Below are 18,592 nucleotides of genomic sequence, written 5' to 3' on the forward strand. Positions count from 1 at the left end.
AGGGCTCCTTAAAGTTTTCTATACACAAGATCATGTCATCTGAGAATAGAGATAATTTGATTTTATCCTTTCTGAACTGTATGCCTTTTATTTCCTTTGTTGTCTAATTGCTCTGGCTAGGTCCAATGTTGGATAGAAGTGGTTGCTTTTCTTTTCTTTTTTTACTTGTATATTTTGAAATTATTTCTGTTTCACTTGACTAATTTTTATCCTGGTTGCGGGTATAGTTCCCTGTTTCTTTGCATGTGTGGTGATTTTTCTTACATGCTATCAGTATGATTGTTATATAGTTCAGAATTTGGATTCAGTTGTCTTTCTTGAAAAGAGTATTGGATTCTGGCAGGCAGTTAAGGTACTTGTGAATCAGCTTGATCCTCTCAAGACTGATTTTTAGGCTTTGTTAGGACAGGTCTAGGGAACCCTTTGTTCTAGGGTTACTATAACAGATTCCTAAGGTGTGACCCTTCTGGATTTCCATTGACTGATTTCCTGAATTTTCATCCTATGCATATGCAACTTAGTATTCAGCCTGAAATCCAAGGGGGCACCTATGCAGAGGTTTATATCAAATGTGCAGGAGTTATTCTGAGGTAATTACACAGGAGTAGAATTGCTTGGTAATGAACCCTGTGATCACTCAGCATTCTCATGTAACTATCACAAGGGCAAAATACTACCACCCACCCTGTCACATCCTGTTTCTCAGTCTTGTCTTTTACATCTCATCCATTTGCTCAAGAAGCCTAATTGTTACCTTTTGATCCCTTGGTGATCTCATTCTGTTCCAGAGCCTCAAATAAGGTCAATCTTGACAACTCTTAAATTTCTTTCTCCAGCTTCTCAAGTTCTCCTGGTTCATAGATATGAGTTTTTGCCTGGCAACCCCACTTGGCTAGCTAATAGGAATGTCAACATAATATGTCCACCAGTAGTTAATTGTTCATTCTAAACTTGCTTCTTGTTACAGGGGCCCTATCTTAGTAGATTCCTCCTCTTGCTCAGGCCAAAACCTTGGAATTTTCCTTCACTCCTCTTTTCTCTCAACACCATATTCTATCTGTCAGCAAATATTGTGGCTTTCCCCAAAAATCTACCCAGAATGTGACCTTTTCTCCAGCCTAAGCCACCAGCTTCTCACATCATTATTTCTTTTGCAACATTGAACTGCAGAAGACTTTCCTAATTATGACCTAAAACCCAGAAGCAAGTGACAGAAACAGACAATTGGCAGATGAAGTCTATATTTTAAACATGTGAAGAGAAATACAAAATAAAAGCACAAACCATGTACATAGATGTACATAGCAACATTGTGTACAATAGCCAAAAGGTGGAAATACTCAAAATGCCCAGAAACAGAGGACTTGATAAGCAAAATATGATATTTCCATACAATGGAACATTGTTCAGTTATAAAAAGAAAGGTGACTGGGGGTATAACTCAGAGATAGGGCTCTTGCCTAATGTGCACAATGCCCTGGGTTCAATACCCAGTACCACACATACATACAAACAAAAGAAATGAAATTCTGATCCATGCTACAATATGAACAAACCTCTAAAACATTATGCTTAGTGAAATAAGCCAGACATAGAAGATCACATTTTGTATGATTCTGTTTATGTGAACCTTCCAGAATAGTCAAATCCATAAAAACAGGTCAGTAGCTGCCAGGGGTTGTAGTGAGGAAGAAGGATAGAGACAGCTTAATGGTTACAGAATCTCCTTTGGAGGTAACAAAAATGTTCTGGGAGCAGATAGATAGGATAGTTGCACAACATGATGAATATTTGAAATTCCATTGAATTATACATTTTTAAATGGTTAATGGCTAACTTTATACTATGTGAATTTTTCCTTGGTTGAAAAATTGAAAATAAAGATTAACCTTGCAAGGCCCTAAATAACTCTGCAAGACCATCTCTAAATAAAATACAGAGGGCTGGGGATATAGCTCAGTTGGTAGAGTGCTTGCCTTGCATGCACAAGACCCTGAGTTCAATCCCCAGAATTACTACAAAAAAAATAAAATACAAGAAAGGGCTGGGGATGTGGCTCAGTTAAGCACCCCTGGGTTCAATAATCCCTGATTCTATGAAATAAAAAAAAGTAAACCAGGCATGCTGGTATACACCTGTAATGCCAGCTATGCAGAAGGCTGAGGGAGGAGGACCCCAAGTTTGAGACCAGCCTGGGCAACTTAGCAAGACCCTGTTTCAAAATAAAAATATAAAAGGTTGGAGATTTGGCTCAGTGGCAGATCTCTTGCCTATTGTAAAGAAAGCCCTGGGATCAATACTCAGCACTGCAGAAGAAGGAGAGGACAAGAATGATGAGGCTCTCCATGATATGGAAATAGGTGTAGTCTACCCACCTATGTTGTAAGTGACACTTTAGTAGCCAGGTACAAGCAAGATAAAAGCAGGCCACATTTTGTATAGAAAGGTAAGAGACAGATTATATATTTATATGACTTTGTCTTTGCATAGAGAAACAAGGAGAACCAGGAGGTGATAAAAGTGCATCTCTCTGGGTTGGGGGAGGGTGAGAACTGGGTTGGGCCAGAGCCCAGCCTGAAGTGAAGCACCTTGCTTCCTGCTCTTTCATGATGATGTGTGAACCATGTGAATACATGGCTTCTGCTGGACAGTTAAAAAAGTAAAAGAGAGAAAAGAGCACTGTGCACCAAGTCCCTTTTACTCCCTCCTTTCTTTCCCTCCCTCCGTTCCAACCATTTACCTCCAATCTTTCCCAATAGGGTATCCATAGTTGCTGTTTCCTCTGTCTGAAATGCTCTCTCCTGTTCCGGAATGGCTAGCTTCTTGTCATTTAAGTGTCAGGTTAAATTTCCCTATGGCAGAAAAGGCTCCTTATCTTTTTTTTTTTTTCTCTTTGTTGTGCACACAGAGGAATGAAGCCTGGGTGAGGGAGGGACCAACAGCTTCCTCTCTAGCTGTATCCTCTGCATATGCTGGTCTTTGGTGACCCCATTTAGTTCCAAAGCATCAAATAGTATCTGCCTTGACAGTTCTTCAACTTCTCTCTGCAGCCTCCTAAACTCTTCTGAACTCTACCTTCAAATGCATCCAACATTCCAAGGGTCTCCCCAAGCCTGGGCAATATCTAGACAGTCCTCCTTCCTCAGCAGGAACTTTGGCCAGCACCAGTCTCCAGGAGTGAGGTCAGACTCCTGAGACCACTGAGGCCCAGTGGCAGAGTGGAATATCTAAAAGAAGCTTTCCTAGAGTCTTTTAGACTACACCTCAGTCCTGCACTTTGGATAAGGGGATCCTCTACTGGGCCCCCTACCATGACATTGCTTTTTCTGACCTTTTGCTGGTCACAAAGATGTGGCTGTCCTTCTCTAACAGTCCCCCTGTATGCTTGATATTGACCCCAGAGGGCTTCATAGTCTCCCTGCCAGGGACTTAGGGCTGTTTCCAGAAAGCAGATTCTCTCCTGAAAGAATCAGGACTGGTCTTCAAAGAGCTTGTTTTCCAGAACCTGCAGGGCTGGAGACAGCTCCTGTCTAGGTGTGACCCAGGCTCACAGTCCCTTGGCATCTTGGATCTATATGAATACAGAATTCAAGAGAGCTTGGGGACTGTAGAGAAAAGTTGAGATGATGTCAAGTTATATGGCATTGGGTGAAAATAGCTTCCTTTCCCTGGGAAGCCTGCTCTTCTTGGAGGTTTCTCAAAGGGTAGGAAGGTATTGGCATAGAAAACCTGAAGATTCGCTCCAGGCCTCCTTGTAGCCCAAGAACAGGCTACATTGAGCTCCTCAGACTTGTCTCTCACATCTGGAATATAGGATCAGGCTTGGCTACCCCCTCCCTGCTGTGCTCCAAGGTACCCTGATCTACTCCTACTTTCTTTCTCCTCCAAGTGACCCCAGATGGTTCTACCCGAGACACAGGGCCAGAAATGCAAGTGAGAACTCCTGGTTGGCTCATGGTCCTACCTCATCCCTTTTCCCTGCACTTTGGATAAGGGATCAATCCTTATATGAAATGTTAAGAATAGGCCAATCCATAGACAGACAGAGTAAATTAGGGGTTGCCAGGAGCTTGCAAGACAGAATGAGGAGTGTCTACTAAATAAATGGCCATATGGTCTTTTGGGGTGATGAAAATGTTCTGGAAGTACGTGGTGATGGTTACATAACACTGAGAGTCAACTAAATGCCACTGAATTTAAATGATCAAGCTGGGCATGGGGGCACATACCTGTCATCCCCGTGACTCAGGTATCTGAGTTAGGAGGATGGCAAGTTTGAGGCCAGCCTGAGCAATGCAGCAAGACCTTGTCTCAAAATAAAATAAAAAACGGCTGGGTATGTATCTCAATGGTAAAGTGCCCCTGGGTTCAATCCCCAGTAAATAAGGTCAAATGGCCACAATGAGAAATTCCATGTTATGTGAATTTTATGTCAATAAAAAATATTTTTAAACAGAACACACTTTCTCACAATGCAGGTACTCCAGCTCTAACATGTGCACTTATTTATTGTAGAAGAAAAAAGCAATAATGACAGTGCCAGGGGATGAGTGGCTACTGTCCTCCTAGCACACAACAGCACAGTCGCAGGGGAGTCAGACACTTGAGTTCTGGAGACATGGGGGTCACCAGGGACAGCCGAGGCCAAGCCACTTTCTACATGTTCACCGGATCTGGTGTGAGAACAGAGGGACAGGGGACAAGGAAGGGAAAACAGGGATGAGAGTACTGGCTGGCATATCCCTTTGGTTCTCTAGCAAGACACTGAGGGCCCACTTAGTCAGGCTGTCCCCCCCACCCTGGAAGGCCTCCTGGTGACCAGCCTCTCCAGCTTCCTTGCCTCCTCACCGTATACTTGTCCCACTTCTTTTCAGGGTCATAGGGCTCCCAGCGGCTGGCAGGGAAGATGTGCTTGTTCTTCTCATACCAGCTTCTCAGCACCACCTTTCCTGCATGAGACTAAGGAAAAGCCAACCTTCCTGACCTCTACTTTCCTTAACTTCTCCACAGCCCAGGGACACCACCCTGTGGGCCCAGGACCTCTCCCCACCCAGTGCCCTGGCACCATCCTACTTCATCCTTCTCCACAGTGGCATCGCTGAGTAGCCGCACATCATCATGAACATCGAAGTTAAAGAGTGGCCCTTTGGGGGAGAAATAGCCATCCCAAGGTTACAGTGATATATATATATATATATATGCCAAATTGTGAGAGGGACTAGGCTAGGCTCACTCACCACTCTTCCCACGTGCCTTGGTAACGATGAAGTCATAGAAACTGTGATGCTAGAAGGCAAGGATAAGTTAAGTCAGCTTGATGGTCCATCTTGGCCTCTCTTATCCATATGCCACTTCCCATTCATAGGCAGACGAAAGCATGGAAGAGTGCAGAGCTGTGTGGGAACACTACTGTAGAGGCCTAGGGGCACAGGACCCACTGCATGAGCTGGAAGTTAAGGGACTCACATGGGGAATGATTAAGTCCTCCTTGATGTACATGAGCTGCTCCACCCCTGCTGACCTGAGGAAGAAAGATGGGGGGGGGATACAGATGGACAGAGCATATTCTCCTCCCATGGAGGGAGGAAGCAGACAGTTAAAGAACTGGTTGGAATGCTTTAAGGGAAGCCTTCTGGTTTAGTGAGCCTGGGAGAGGCATTCCACTGTCCTCTACCTTTGGGCCAAGGCAGGATAGCTCCCACCTAAGCTCTTTATGGCAGGATGGAAAGAAAAAGGGGCCTGAGTCTCCCTTCTGCAGAGTGCAATGCCCAGCATGCCATCTTCCTAGCCAGGGAATGATGATCCTGGGTTTCTGGGATACTGGCTGAGATCACAGGATCTATATATACACACACAGGCGTGTACACACTGCTCACCTGAGCTCACTGAAGTCTTTACGCAGGATCTCAAGTGCCTTCTGGAGGAACTGCTGCATTGTATTGCCCTTTTTCATCTACAGGGGTGGCCCAAGAGCCAGCATCCAGGAAACCAAGGAGTTAGGAAGAGAAGACAGAAGACTGGAGAAGTGCTTTTCAATAGGCAGAAGCTTGCAGGCCCTCATTCTCCCTACAGCTTTTAGGATCCCGGGGGACTTCTAAAGTCAGGCCTGTCAGTTCCTTCCCACCAAACCCAAGGGTGGCCCCCCCACTGCCTACTTTGACTGTCCGCCGGTGTCCAGAGCCATCCCAGTAACTGAAGGTGATTTCAATCTCTTCACCTACAAATCAGAATTGCCTCTTGGTCTCCAGACCCAGGAACTCTGCTACAGAGCTTTCTCAGGGCACAGCGCACAGTCCAGGGGACTACGTTCAGGGGCCCAGCCCTGTTCTCTCACTGCCCCAGAACCCCAGGGCCAGACCATCTGTGCCCAATTCCACAAGCACTCACTCTTAATCTTCTCCTGCTTGGCTTCCCACTCCTGCCGCAGCTCTTCCCGGAGACGATTTTCCTCCTCCTAAGAGAGGAAATGGGTGAAGGAGTGGGAAATGGGTGAAGGGCTGCTCAAAGGGTATAGCGACCCACTCCCTGAGCCAGAGTCTCTGCCAGGGCTGAGGTCAGTCAGAATCAATGTCAGAGCCAGAACCAGAGCCAGGCAGCATTTACCTCCCTATCTCGGTCAGGCAAGAAGCTGGTGTCCACATCTGGGTTCTTCCCCAATTTCCTTTTCTTTGTGGTGATCTCTGGAGCAAAAGAAGGTGAAGTATGCCTTAGCATTATTCTGAAAATGGTTTTGATCTCATAGACCCCCAAATGGATCTCTCAGACCCCCAGGGTCCCTGAAGTACACTATGAGAACCACTGACCTAGAAGACAGACATAAACCAAAAAAAAAAAAAAAAAAGACAAGATATCAGGATCCCACTGCTAGGTCTCTTTAAATGAAGCCTTTAGAAGGAGGGAAAAGCCTACACCAAACAGTGTTTTTGTAAAAGTCCTAGTGATACAGACAGGTTAATAACCCCCCCCCAGGCCTGCTCAGTCCAAAACAGTAGCTCCTGCCACACACAACACTGAGCTTGTGGCAGTTGACATGTAGCTAGCTGGACTAGCCTAGATGGAAATATTTTGGATACAGTTATGTTAAATACAATGTATTACTAGCTGATGCAAGCCTGTATCCCAGCAGCTCGGGAGGCTGAGACAAGAGGATTGGGAGTTCAAAGCCAGCCTCAGCAACCGCAAGGCACTAAGCAACTCAGTGAGACCCTGTCTCTAAATAAAATACAAAATAGGGCTGGGATGTGGCTCAGGGGTTGAGCACCCCTGAGTTCAATCCCTGGTACCCCACCCCCCAAAAAAACCCCAATGTTTTACTAAAATAACAATTTCTAAAATATTCCAGGTCTGTCACCTTGCCTTCGTCTGAGGCCTGGGACATAACTTGTTCAGAGTACTCAAATATGTCCACTCTTTCCTGATATTTCAGTGCAGCTGTATCTTTTCACCCTTCCTGTCTCTAGAACTAATGAAATTCCCCTCATGCTTAAGGCCCAACTATCCTCCTTGTGACACATTCCTTGACCTTGGGCTACTCCCCAGGCCACAGGTGGGGCAGCAATTTGTCCAGAATACATGCTGACCTGTATGCCTTCCACTAGGAGAGGACAATGCCCTGTAAGCTCCTGATCAGGTACAGAGCAGGTGTGTAGCACACAGGAGAACCAGGCTGGCTTTGGCTTCACTTACCAGCCTTCCCCAAAAGTTCCTGATGTCCCCTAGTTCTCACATCTGAGGTCTGTAGTGTCCACCTAATAGCCACTAAATTTCTTTGGCTGTGTAAATTTTACAGTAGAACTAATTCAACAATTAACTCTTTAGTGCTCAGTGGCTACCATATTGGGAAGCACAGACATGAATATTTTCATCACTGCAGAAACTTCAAGCACCCAAGCATGGTCCAGAATATCTTCTCTCCTCAATCTATCCTATTATGGCACCTTCAGAGGGTAGCTTCTGGAACCTTCTGGACCAGTTACCAACCTCACTCCGACAGTCCTTGCACTGGTGGCTCCTGTCCAGGGGACACTGGCTGGGATTTGACTCGATTTGCCACTGACAGTGAGCCCCTACTTGGTTTTAAAAACCGATGCAGCTGGGGCTGGAGCTGGGGCTCAGCAGTAGCACACTTGCCTGGCATGTGTGAGGCACTGGGTTTGATTCTCAGCACCACATATAAATAAATGAATAAAATAAATGTCCATCAACAATATATAACTTTTTTAAAATCTGATGCAGCTGGGCATGGTGGTGTACACCTGTAATCCCAGCTACTCATAAGGCTGAGGCAGGAGGATCAAAAGTTCAAGGGCAGCCTCAGCAACTTAGCAAGACCCGGTCTCAAAAAATTTTAAAAGGATTTGGGAATGTAGCTCAGTGGTAAAGTGTCCCTGGGTTCTATGACCAGTACCTAATTTACTAATCAATTAATTATTTAAAAATAAAAAGGGATCACGATGTAGCTTAGTGGTTGGTCACTTGCCTAGCATGCACAAGGTCCTGGGATCAACACTAAGTACTGCAAAAATAAAAAAAAAATATATAAAAGTAGTGCAGTCCTGGCTCCTTGCTTTCCTTTCCTGCCCCATGTGAACTCTGGGACCATAAGCACAGCGAGCAACTGAGGCTGGGCAGTAGATGTTCTTTTTCCTTCTACAGCCCAAAATCCAGGATTGAGTTCTGGCAGGCAGGGCCCTCACCTTCCCTTTCCAGCTCCTCCTCATACATGGCCACCTCCTCCTCCTCTTCGCCTCCCTCCTCTTCTTCCTCCAAGGTGAAGGACAGGCTAGAGATCTTCCGCTTGGCCTCCTTCTTGCGCTCTTTTTCTCGCAGCTTCTCCAGCTTTCTACCAAGGCATGGGTGGCCATCATGCCCCATGTTCCTGCCTCTAGGTCCTTTCCCTGACCCAGAGACACTTGTGTGCTCAGTATGGGGCTCACCAAGTGCAGGTTGGATCTCCCTAGCACCCCAGAGGGATCCTCCTGCCCTGAGTCACTTCATAGCTCATGGGCAGAGAACTCTGATTATGACACAGCAGGCATATAGAGATATGGTTAAGATAGAGAAAGGGGACAATGCAAGCTCTTAATACACCCACTGAAAGAAGAGGGCACAGAAAGGACTACCTTTATAGTACAGAGGAACAGAAAGGGGAAAGACAAACTAGGAAGGTAAGAAGGCTTTAGTGTGGGCCCAAACTAGATGCTATACCCATTTCCAAAACAGGAAATGGGTTCCCCCCATGAAAAAGGAATAGCCTGACCCTTCCCTGGGAGCCCCCGAGTGCTAGCTGCATCTTAAGAGAAAAGCTGCTGGCCAAGGGACCAAGGAGGGAACCCACAGCTGCAGCTCCTTTGACTGCTCCTTCTTGGCCAGCTGCTTCTCCCGCTCCTTCACCAGTGCTTCCTGTTTGGCTTTCATGTCATTCAGAGTCACAAGACCTGTAAGGCAAGGAGACATGGGGGAAGGGCTGGTCATCCAGGGTTGGCAAAGAAACAGCCTCCCTAGGCCTGGAAGAATAGCATGTGCATCCTGCTCACCCACGGTGCTGGACTTGAGCTCTGCCTCCACAGCATCGTAGTGTGCAGAGAACTTCTTGTCAATGTTGGATTTCATTATGTTCTCCTACAAAGGAGGGAACACAGCAGTGAGGACAACCCACCACTACACTGTAGAAACAACATGCTGGATGTTGGGGACCTGGGTTCTAGTCCGAGATATGTCCCTGGAAGAGACATACCCTCCTATCCTTTATAGGTAGAGGGTCCACAAGGCTAGGGGATGCTCTGCCAGCGCTATGAGAATCAAATGGGTCGTTTCCCACCGACTTTTGCACTGCTCTGGCCCCTTTCATGTCTCCTGCTAAGGGCTAGAGCTTCTTTGGTGGCCTGCAGCCATTGGCCCTACTCATTTTTGGCCTTTTTCATATCCAGCCTATAAGATGATGCTCCTGAGACTGGACCCAAGGAGAAGACAAAGGAACAGAGTGGTTGAAGGGCTGAACCCTATCCTGAGTAATCTTCCTCCTCCTTCCAACCTCAGGTGTTGCCAAAGCTTCCCAGAGGCCTCCTCTCTCCACCCAGCCCCATTCCAAGAGTGCCAGGTAGATCCATCTCTGACCAGGGCCTTCAAAGGAAGTGGTCAGCAGAGCTTGCCAGGAAGTTCCCACTGAGACAGCAGGGCTAGGTCCAGACAGTTTTTTTGTGTGTCAAACATAAAGCATGTAATGAGGCTGAGTGAAGTCTCTGCCTGAAATCTTGTTCCTGCTCTCCACTGGAATCTGAAGTCCTTACTCTTCTGATGAATCTCCTCCAAAGGCACAAGTTGAGGGTTCATGATTCCTCTCTCCCTGAGCCTACCATCACTGGCCACTTACTGAAGCACTGGGGGAGCTGCTAGAACCCCAGAATGTGACACATGCCTGCCTTCATCATGAGTGCAAAGGGTTCCAGAATGAGTCTTAGTGGCCTGCCCCTGTGTCTTACCACAGGGCTTGCCCTTCCCGGTATGCACTGGATCCAGGCAGAGGCCTGGTTCTGAGGGCTGGGGAGCTTGAACCAAGGAGTTCTGTGCTCAGGAGGAGCGCTTGGGAAGGCCTCCCAACCCCAGTGCTACCAACAGAAATATTGACTGGCTCCCTCCTGATGGAGGCTTGTCACAAGCTGTCTCTACCTCTGACATGGCCTGACTCTGGCCCATTTTACAGATGAGACTGCCGCTGGCTCACTTCTGCCGTCTGCCAGAGGCGGCAAGCCAGAGTCCCGCTCCCGATTCGGGGACCGCCCCTAGTGCTCCTAGCCCGCTGCCCAGGGTCTCCCAGGGCCTGAGAGTGGAGCTGGGCCGCCAGGGGGCCCGCGCGTTGCGCATGCTCCACGGCGCCCGGGCCCAGCCCGCACCTCTGCGATCCGCTGCTTCATCTGCTCCATCTGCTCCCGCTGCTTTTCCCGTTTCTTCATCAGATGCATGGCGCGGCCTGCCTCGCTCGCGGCGCCCTTGTACTGAGCCATGGCGGAGGCAGCGGTGACGGCGGCGGCAACAACTGTGACAGCGGCCCGGCTAAATCCAGGCAACGGCGGCGGCCGCGGTTCAGTCAGCTGACGCGTGACGTCGACCACTAAGGAAGGTGCGCCAGCGCCCGCCCCGCCCCGCCATCACTGCACGTGATCGCGCCCTGCCCCGCCCCGCCAGCCGCGGGAGGCTGGACCCCCACCTCCATACGTGGGCTCTTGCCAGAAACCGCCCGGGCTTCTCCTCCCATTTATTCATTGACACTAAGCCTGAATATCCCAACCTTTTGTCCTTCCTTGTTGTTAACCCCGACCCGAAGCCGGGTCTCCAATCCGTCCTATTTCTTTCTATCGACCCCAGAGCTGGGCCCGCCCCCTCCATTTCTTCGGGTATTTTTTTTTTTTTTTAAAGAGAGAGGAGGGGGAGAGAGAGAGAGAGAGAGAGAGAGAGAGAGAGAGAGAGAGAGAGAATTTATTTATTTATTTATTTTTTAGTTTTTGGCAGACACAACATCTTTGTTTGTATGTGGTGCTGAGGATCGAACCCGGGCCGCACGCATGCCAGGCGAGCGCGCTACCGCTTGAGCCACATCCCCAGCCCAACCTTCTTCGGGTATTGATCTATCACTGCTCAAAGCCGACCCCCACAGGGTCCGTGCTTCCTCACTGCCTGAGCCCAGGTCTGGCATCGGCCCACGGACTTGTTCGCCTATAGGTTGCTTGACTCCTACCCAAAGCTAGATCTAGTGTTCCCTTCGCCAGGCCCAAGGCTGCTCCCTGATTTCTGTCTCCTTATTTTGACCCAGAGGTTAGTTCTGTACCTTGATCTCCAACCGAGGCCAGATGCTAGCTTTCCTGCTTCCCCTGCACTGACCTTTGAGAGATGCATTCCTGGTGCCAGTTGCTGTGCCTGGGCTCTAACCCAGACAGCCAAGGCCCTGTCAAGCACCCAGCTTTTGGGAATTCAACCTAAAGATCCAGGTTCAGGTTTCAACACAGTTTTATTGGGAGGTTTTGTTTTCTGTGAAATACACTAGAGGCTAGGGCAAGGGACACATTCACTTTGCAAGATAAGGGTTTCCCACCACTAAAGGAAAGGCATGGGGCAGGGCACACCGGGGTTTGGATCCATTTTCCCACCTCCTTCTGCTTTGCTCACGTTTCTTTTCTCTCAGCAAGTACCAAAGAACACAAAGACAAGGAATAAAAACAACAAGATCAACCCTCCATTGGGGCCACACCTAAACCTTCTCCCCTTCCCTAGGCTTTGCCAGGGCTAGGAGAGGCTGAAGAAGCTTACTCTACAGCCCCCAGGCTGCATCAGAGGGCTTCAGGCTCAGATGGAAGGGGGACAGAAGTTAATAAATTAGAATAAATTATGGGGGAGGGGAGGAATGCAATTTTGTGCTAGGAGGGCCCCTTCTTTCCAACACACTAGAGTTGGTGGGGGGAGGCAGGGGGCATCTCCAAAGGCCACTACAATGGGGGTTAAGAGCAGTGAGGGTAGAAGTCAGGTTTTCCTCCATGTCCTTCACGAACAGAGCAGAAGAATGGGGGGGGGGGACACACACAAGGAGAAGAACCCTCTTTTCCTAGAATAAGGAGGGGCCAAGAAAGAGGATGCTATCCAACCCCCATCTCCCAAACCATCACTAAGGTTAAAGATTTGGTCAGTGAATCAATGAGGTGGGTGATGGGAATGTGGTGGGGGAAGCAGAGGATGCTGGAAACAGGGTTGCCCAGCCATACTGTCTCCCCAGCCCTCGAGGAGAACAGAGATGGGGGAGGGGGCAGCAGGGGCTAAGGGAGGGGGGTTCGGCAATCACTGGTCAGCTTCTCCAAAGACGTCATTCTGTTTGCGCTTCATGTTCTCAAAGTCAAATGCAGAGCCAGCCATGCGTTTGTAGATGTCTTTGATGTCATTACAGGTTGTCTCAAAGTGTGTGGTAGCATCATAGGAGCAGGAACAGAACACCTGCAAACAGCCAGAGCCCATGGCCAGGGTGAGTTAAGTAGGGGCACTGGGTGGGCAGCTAAGAGCCAGGGCTGAGACAGGCTGCTTACCTGGCTCTCAGAACCATCATCAATGGGCTCATACAAGTCACTGATAGCCACAAACCTGGGGGGCAGATGGAGGAGGGAGGACAAGTCTCACAATGGGCCTTGCCCTTCTTGGTTTCTACTACCAGCTCCCTCCCTCCCATCCTCCCCATCAGGCTCAGCCCAGCCCCTCACTTCTGATCAATGGGCTCCAGCAGTTCCAATGCTGGCTCAATCTCCTTTTCAGGCTCTGCAGTCTCCACTGTGGTGCTGGCAATGGCGATGTATTTGCCCTGTGCGGCCACATTGTGTGCGTAGGAGATCATGCACACGTAGATGTCTGCCCATAGGAAACACTCCATTAACAGGGCCAAAGGAAACAGCCACACATGGAAAAGGCTCCTTAGGGGCCTTCTGGCCTGCCTGCCCCTTCCTACCCCGGCATACCAGGCAGCAACCAAGGGGTCACCATCATGGAGGGGAAAGAGTCCAAGCCATCCAATCCTTAGGGTCCCCAAGTTGTGGTGACTATAATGAGGGGCCCATTTGTTCCATAATGGGATCATGTGGGGAGTCCCAAGGTTGGGGTGGGGGGAGGCACAGCAACCCCAAGGACAGTGAACAGGAAATACTCAGTCATGGCCTAGCCTACCTGACTTCCTGTTGACCTGGTTCTGGGGGATGATGATTTGGCAGGAATTGGCATCATTGGTGTTCTTGATGGGGTGGCTAAGGATACAGATGATGCGGATAACCTGGCCAGCCTTCCGCACACGGTCCGGTATGTAGCTGGGGTCACAGATCAGCTGCTTGCAGCGGGCCACCTGTGAAGGCACCACAAGTCCTTGCCCATCAGACCATCCCATGCCCTGGGTGGTCACAGTCTGTATCCACAGTGAGGGCAGACAGCTCTGGCAGGAAGTGCTCCTCTGAGCTGTCACTACTGCTCCTCCTTTAGTACAAGTAGGTGCCTAACTCAGAGAAGGGCAACCCTGCTGCTGAGAGACACTGTGATCAGGAATATTTTCTGGATCAAAGACATAGCATATGGTCTTTGAGGGATACCTCTTGCCAATAGAAATGGCTATGAAGACTTCTTTTGGGGTGACTCCCCAGTTCCCAGCTCTTAGGGCCTTGAGGTTGAGGAGCAGCAGACCCATCAGCAGTCAGGCTCCTTAGAACTGAGCCCCTAAGGTGGCAATCAAACCCTGCCCTAGCCACAATGACCCCATCGCATGGGGAAGGCTTACCTCTCCCTCAGATTTTACGCCCACCACTTTGCCATTCTCCATGATGATGTCATCTACAGGTTTGTTCAGCATATATGTTCCCCCATAAATGGCACTCAATCTGTGGTGAAGACAGTGATGGTGAAGTCTCCCTTCAGGATAAATGGGGATCAATTCCACTACACTCTCCCCACTCCACCACCAAGGTACAGAAAAGATTGCCCAGGCAGGCCAAAGTCAGGAGATCCAGCAGTTCATCCCAGCTCTATCACTGCCACAAACTCGGGACTGATCTCGGCATGCTCCTTCCTCTCTGAAGCTTCTTCCCAGAATATTCTGTGATGGGCTATATTCGTGATGGGCTAATATGAGGATGGCAGAAGAAAGCAGTTCCATAAAGAAATGAACCAGAGGACCAGAATAAAGGGACTCGCTGGAGAAGGGCCAGCTATCAGATAAGCCTCAACTCAAGGTTCTGGTACCTGGTGTCCAATCCTGGTGTTCCCAGAACTGAGAAAGCCACTTTCACAGAGGCCTGGTTCTTTTCCTGTATACCTCAATGTACTAGGGCTATGCTATCACCCAGAGATGGAACAAAGTAAATGAAGATCACAGACGGGAAGGTATGAAATGCTCTAGAAATGCTCAAGGGGGTCATTTCCATTCTTGGCCTTGATACTAGTAATGCCAACTGAAAAAAAATGCCATTTCCTCACCTTGCAAAGCCCTGAGGCAGCTCACCCAGGCCATAGAGTGGGTACAAATATGGGCTCTTGCCATACCGGGCCAGGGACTCGCTGTACAACTTAATGCGGTTGATGGTCTCAAGACAGGGCTGGTCCAGGTAGCTGGGGGACAGGAATCCGGGAAGATGCTCTGATAGCAGCACCCCTGCTCATTCCCACCCAGGCACTAGGCCAGCCTTCCCACCTCCCTGTATGGCCTGGTAAAGATATGGGTAAAATGCAGGGGAGAGAGGGAATGAAAGGTAACAGATGGTTAAGTACAAGGGACATGCAGGGTGGGCAGAGGGAGCAGGAAGCAGGTGTAAGGAGGGAAGGGTGTGGGCTTGGCAAGGGGCCTCCCACCACACCAGCCTCCCTCACTCATCAGTGCGATAGAGCGCCAGGGCATGGCCAGTGAAGTCAATGACATCCTGGCCCAGGTCAAACTTTCGGTAGACATCACGCATGCTGGTAGTCTGGGGGTCAACACCCTCAAAGGTCTTGGGGTCATTCTCATCAAAGTTTGCCACAAACACCAGGAACTTGCGGAAACGCCGTTTCTCAAACATGCCCATCAGATCTGAGAAAGGGAGCATGAAGAAACTTTCTGCATCACTGGAACACTAAACCCCCCCTTCCCAGCTGGGCAGGCCAAGAAAGTAGGTACCCTAGCTCCAGCTGAGCTTCATCATGTGTCCTGATGTTTACCCTCCTACCCTTTTTGGCCTTAGTTTCCCCACTTGTATGAAGAGGGGGTTGAGTTGGACTTGGCCTTCCCATCTCCACCACTTGGGGATATTTCAGGGGTTAAGTGGAGGCCCTGCCAAAGTCTAAACGGAATCCCCCTCCATATTTCTTCTACATGTGTTTCCCTCCTGTCAACCTGCAATGGAGAATACAAAGCGAGGAGCCTCTCGTACTGCCTGGTGAATGCTATCTGGTGCAAAGGGAACCCTTCTCTGGATGGCTACCTTGCCACCAGCCCTGAGGACAGTCTGCCTCCCCCACCCAGTCCATTATTCTCTGGATCAGGGGACCCACACTCACTGGAAGCCAAGGCCTCAGTCTCAGTGGATGGCACTTTGTAGATCTTGCCCCCCTTGTAGACAAAGCTTCCCTCCACCACCTTGAAGTCCAAGTAGCGAGTTACTTCTGTATACAGTAGCATCTTTACCAGCTGCCCTGTTGGGAGGAAGAGGCAACATTAGCTCAGCTCCCTCCAGAAGCTCTTGTATGGTCTGGCTGCTCCTGCTCTAATATCTGACCCTCCACTGGTCTTTGCAGTTGCCCACCCCTCAACAATATCTTCTTCATCTCTCTCACCATTGGCCATGAGGAATTTGGGGATCAGGTCAACGTTCCAGTCTCGGCCCCGGCCCATCGACTCAGGGGGCCCCTCCAACAACTGAAAGCGCTTGTACAGCTGTAAACAGGAGGGAGAGAAAGAGAAAAACCTCAAGGTCTACCCCTATGTCCCCTACTGTCCCAGAGAGCCTGGGGACATTCTTCCACCCTATGCCTCAATGTGAGAGGGTTAATGAAGGATGGATCTGGGCCTGGGTCCAGGTTTAGGCAGCCTTACCTCCTCCAAGGGAGTGATAGAAGAGCTCTCGCCCCCATAGTAGGGGTTTCGGTCCATGTGCAGCACCTTCTTTCCATTCACAGACATGATACCTGACAGGATGCATTCCTGCAGAAGGGGTGACATTTGCTGCTGCACTCCCACCTGCCTGCATTCCCACTGGCAGCCCTGATTTGTTCCCAAACCTGCCACAATGGACAGCTCCTTCCACCCCCAGCTTGTTGCGTTGCCTAAAATTGAGGGTGACAGCTTTATCTGACCAGTGTCTTCCATAATCTTGCTGGGAAAGATATGAAGAAGGATAAAAATAATGGAGACTTTGAGGGGAACAGAGTGTGCATCAGACACAGGGACAATCTTCCAATACGAACATGCCAAGAAAGTCATCTATCTATGTAGAGCACATGGAAGGACAGATAAAACATGATGAATCATAGAGAAGACCAGACCCATCTCAACCTCAAAGGACACCTGAAAGGGAAGCCAAGATTAGCACAGTCTTTGAAATTGCAGGCCCCACCCTCCACTGCTCTTTTTTCAAAGGACAAGAGCCCCTGACCCTGATCATGGAAGGAGGGTCTCTGGGCCCAGATTGAGGGAGATGAGTCTCAGGGAAGCAGACCAATAGGGTCTGGAGGAAGGGAAAAGATAAACACCCTCAGCAGTTACTAGCCCAAGGACAAAGGCTGCAGACACCATTCAGTCTGAGGTCTCCATGGGAAACTGGGGTGAGGTAACAGGAATGTGGTCACTGCCCCCGCTGCTGCTGCTTCTGGAACATTCCCTGGGTTCCCTGACCCCCGAAAAAAGCCAGGAAGGTGGGATGAGAGTCCACCCTGGCAAGGCCACCTGACCCCATGGCCTCATGCTGCATCTCCACCGCGATTAGCACAGGATAGGAGGGGATACTGGGAAGGGATGCTGGGCGGGTGATGGGTGCCGCAGATGGATAATGGCAGGGTGGGCGGGGTCGGGGGCATCAGGTCGAGTGGGGGTGAATTTTCCAGCCAAGCAGGCCAAGGGAGGGAGCACACCGGGGGCCAGGGGTTGCAACCTGGGGAGTCGTGAGGTCGTGGAGGATTCCTTCAGGGAGACCAAGGCATAATAGTCGAATACAATCGACATTGTGTGGCAGGGTAGTGAGGTGGGCATAGGGCTGGGTTTTGGGGATCCTGAGCGGAGGATGCAATGATGGGACGGATGGGACGATGGAACGATGGGGCTGGTGACCAGGGGCTGCATCATCGCGGACGGTGGGGAAGGCATGATGTACGGCCAAGGGCGCGCGAGGGTGCACTTACAGTGAGGCCAGTCCCCAGCACGATCACATCGTATTCCTCATCCATGGTCAGGCCTTGGTGCCAGCGACCGCTCGGCTCCTCCTCCTCCTTCACCACAGCAGCCGCCGCCGACGCCGCCGACGCCGCACTGGACCAAAGATGGCGGCTCTACGGCCGCCGCCCGACCCCTCCGCCGCGTCAAAGAGTCCCGCCCCCTCCCTGCGCGCCCTCCACGCCCACAGGGCCACTGCCTCCGCAGATCGCCTCCCAGAAGGGCTTCCGGCGCCCGGGTCCCAGCACCAGCCCCACTCCACGAGCGAGTCTGCTCGCGGAGGGTCTAGAGAAGAGCGGGGAGGGGCGGGGCGGCGGCTGGTGCTGCGGTTCGTAAGGGATCCTTGCGCGGGAGCCGCACGCGCCCCGCCCCGCCCCCCGGGAGGCTCAGCGCGGCCCCGCGGGGCTGTCGCGCGCCGCTGCAGCAGCTTGGGGGGGGGGGCTGTCGCGTTGCTTTTTCTGAGTGCTGCCATTGTCATGAGTACCTCCCAAGGCTGGAAACACATCCAGACTTTGCCCTAAATGCCCGTTCGTACCCTAACTAGAGGCTCGATCCTCCCCCCTGGCCACCCAGGTTCTAAATGTTCTCGCCTCCCGCCTGTCCTGGCTCGGCTACATCCGGGTGCCTCCTCCTGCATCCCTCAGCCAAAGCCAACTGCATACCTAATCCCAGCGCAGAAAA

At 50.3% G+C, this 18,592-nt stretch overlaps 2 protein-coding genes across 2 annotated transcripts; both read right to left on the bottom strand.

Moving 5' to 3' along the window:
* Nucleotides 1-4,482: 4,482 nt before the first annotated feature.
* On the bottom strand, nt 4,483-11,082 carry Fam50a (family with sequence similarity 50 member A). Its single transcript, XM_077793875.1, has 13 exons — nt 10,893-11,082; nt 9,537-9,621; nt 9,338-9,437; nt 8,697-8,842; nt 6,604-6,680; nt 6,388-6,454; nt 6,156-6,217; nt 5,877-5,953; nt 5,467-5,521; nt 5,238-5,286; nt 5,074-5,144; nt 4,849-4,959; nt 4,483-4,673 (listed from the first exon to the last, which is right to left on the bottom strand). The coding sequence occupies exons 1-13, from the start codon at nt 11,001-11,003 to the stop codon at nt 4,665-4,667; spliced, it is 1,020 nt and encodes a 339-aa protein (XP_077650001.1). The 5' UTR covers nt 11,004-11,082; the 3' UTR covers nt 4,483-4,664.
* Nucleotides 11,083-11,681: 599 nt separating this feature from the next.
* On the bottom strand, nt 11,682-18,050 carry Gdi1 (GDP dissociation inhibitor 1). Its single transcript, XM_026381053.2, has 11 exons — nt 17,881-18,050; nt 16,580-16,687; nt 16,321-16,420; nt 16,045-16,179; nt 15,379-15,577; nt 14,989-15,120; nt 14,294-14,393; nt 13,696-13,867; nt 13,239-13,383; nt 13,068-13,122; nt 11,682-12,978 (listed from the first exon to the last, which is right to left on the bottom strand). The coding sequence occupies exons 1-11, from the start codon at nt 17,923-17,925 to the stop codon at nt 12,826-12,828; spliced, it is 1,344 nt and encodes a 447-aa protein (XP_026236838.1). The 5' UTR covers nt 17,926-18,050; the 3' UTR covers nt 11,682-12,825.
* Nucleotides 18,051-18,592: the final 542 nt, after the last annotated feature.

The sequence above is a fragment of the Urocitellus parryii genome, chromosome X (assembly GCF_045843805.1).
Source record: "Urocitellus parryii isolate mUroPar1 chromosome X, mUroPar1.hap1, whole genome shotgun sequence".
Taxonomy (NCBI): Eukaryota; Metazoa; Chordata; class Mammalia; order Rodentia; family Sciuridae; genus Urocitellus; species Urocitellus parryii.